Source organism: Montipora capricornis, chromosome 14 (genome assembly GCF_036669925.1).
Source record: "Montipora capricornis isolate CH-2021 chromosome 14, ASM3666992v2, whole genome shotgun sequence".
In the NCBI taxonomy this organism is placed as follows: Eukaryota; Metazoa; Cnidaria; class Anthozoa; order Scleractinia; family Acroporidae; genus Montipora; species Montipora capricornis.
In genome coordinates, this window is record NC_090896.1 from 46,831,383 (window position 1) to 46,833,882 (window position 2,500).

General features: G+C 39.2%; 1 protein-coding gene across 1 annotated transcript in view; it reads left to right on the forward strand.

The window, feature by feature from the left end:
- LOC138033546 (structural maintenance of chromosomes flexible hinge domain-containing protein 1-like) overlaps window positions 1–2,500 on the forward strand; it is a 60,719-nt gene that overhangs the window by 52,312 nt on the left and 5,907 nt on the right. The window contains exons 48-49 of the mRNA XM_068881314.1: window positions 1,104–1,205; window positions 2,166–2,254. Coding sequence (XP_068737415.1) covers window positions 1,104–1,205; window positions 2,166–2,254 — 191 coding nt within the window. The remainder of the gene's footprint in view (window positions 1–1,103; window positions 1,206–2,165; window positions 2,255–2,500) is intronic.

Sequence of the window (2,500 nt, forward strand, 5' to 3'; positions counted from 1 at the left end):
CAACTTCACCGAGATGAAATTTAGATAGATGGATTATTTATTGACAAATACTTTGGCAGCCAATTGGCTGAATTGCGTATTTACAGTTTTAACTATAGTAAATACATATATATATACTAATCATTGACAAAATATTTACACATGATAAATAGGGACGTTAAAACTATGCCACGTTATGTTCCAGGCACGAGCTCATTAAAAAAGTATTTCTAAAACGGTCTGTTTTACATTTCTTTATATCAAAGCGCTTTTTACGTCTCAGCGAATAAGTTTGTTTGTTTGTTGCGGGCAAACTGATTTTTTTCGTCATTTAAGATGGAATTAAATTTCTTATTATATAGAATTAATGAGAACAAGGAAATGCCACTGACCTAATTTTGTTCCTTGAGGGACTCCTGGTGGTACTGATCCGCTTTCGGATAAACAAACCTCAGCGAGTTTGACGCGCTGGGAACGATGCGATAGGAAATCTATAATCCAGTTGACTACTGGAATGGGAATATCTAATTCACTTAGTTTGGTTACTGAGACCCTGTGGTCAATCAAATCGGAAGCTTTCTTGTTGTCAAACATTAGAACTCTAGCAGTTGCTTCATTTCCATGTGTCCCCTTCGCCCAGTTGTGGATCATATGGATCAGCGCTTGGGTAGTTGAAGATTTAGGCACTGTGCCATACTGGTTTGGATCTAGCACCTTCAGAACCGCGGGCCTTACAAAACCACACACAACACAGTCCTCTGCAACTTTCGACAGACACGCTGTTAAGGAGATTGGTCTGTGGTCTTTCTTCACTCATTAGAGTACAAATAACATCCCAGATAGACTAGAAATGTCATAGAAGGAGTACAAATGTCTTATGGTAATCCATCTTGAGTTTTTTCGGTATTAACGTCTGAAATTTATCAGGATATAAAGCTCATTTACGTGACGTTTTATTGGTGTTTTGATAGGCTGTCAGGCGCATGAATTATTAATGAGTTAAAATATATATATATATATATATGTAGCGCATCTCTTCACGCACGCCTTCACGTTCCCGACATATTGCTCGCCAAAGCGTTCAATAAGATTTATTTCATGATTTCCTTTACTCGTCCCGGTAGGTCGCCCATTTAGCTCAAGTGGTGGATGATGACGTAGCACGAGTGTTATCGTGGCACATGGCTTCTGATATGGACTGTGTTGTTACTCTCACCACTGAAAAGGTTAGTCGCATTGGCCAGTTAGAAGCGTTAGTCTTAAAGAAGTCAGTGATCGCAGCAATGGAAAACCAAAAGGATTGCCGCTGGCAAATAGGCCATTTCCGATTTCATGTCCGCCTCCTCTTCAAAACGAGTCTAAGTGCGAAGTTTTTCTGATGAAAATTAGTTTTCATTCATATATATGTAAAGTAGAACTAATTACCATCACAAAAACTTCGCACTTTAACTCGCTTTGAAGAGGAGGCAGACATACTCACATATCTTCTGTTGACGCAAGTTCGTAAGACAGAAGTGTTTCGTTGCCTTCTCTCCGCGTCAGCGTCGAAGAGAAAGATTGATGTGCTATCATTATCAGTCTGTCGGGCATTGTGACGTATTTTGCGGGCTAAAATGTATTTCAACCCGCTGAAATAAAACTAGGAAAAGTATGAAATTGTGCAATTAATTTCAACATTTACAAAAGAGCCTTAACTTTCCTTTCATCTCTTACAATTTATCAGAACTCAAATGGCAAGATTTTGTAATTTCTAGCCGGCTTTGATGGATGGTGTGTTTTCATTGACGGAAAATATAAGCCATTCAACTATTCAAACACTCGCGTGATTGTTCAGACTGTCTTGTTGTCTTTTTTTAAAGTTTTTATTTGCTCAATGCCCTCCAAAGTAATAAGTAATGGTAGTAGGACTGAGTGGAATCCAGTTCGGTCTGTAATCATACTAGTGATAACAAAATCGCGGGAGTCCGATTTGTTTCTCACGAGTATGTGCGATTACAGACCGAATTGGACGACACGAAGTCCTCTTACCAATTAATCACAGAAATTACAATTAAGACTGACAACGGAGGCGTAATTTTTTTAATGTCGCTCTGAAAGAAAGCCCAAAGTCGGACCCAAAACATATTTATGCCCGCGAACATAAACTCTATTGTTCTGACACTGCCACTGGCTGTTTTGTTCTTCAGGCTAAGCAAGTGTACCGTGATTCAAATGGTCAACAACAAGTTCTTCCCTTGGATTCCATCTTTAGACGGAGTTTACCCGAATGGAACAGGTGTGAACCGTCTGGGTACTCTTAATTTTCAAGGACGGCTTTCAAGTGCACTAAGGTGCTTTTAAATTCAGTAAAGGAAGATTCTAGGACTGCTCAGAGAATCCTTGATGGTGAAACAACTTGCTTTCATCTTGGCGGTGATGATTTAGTCTGTTTACTCTGTTTTAAGTAATTTCACAAATCAAGCGGCTGATCGACTTGACCCTGTACATTTCGAGTACCGGAAATTCATTTGATGTTGACTGT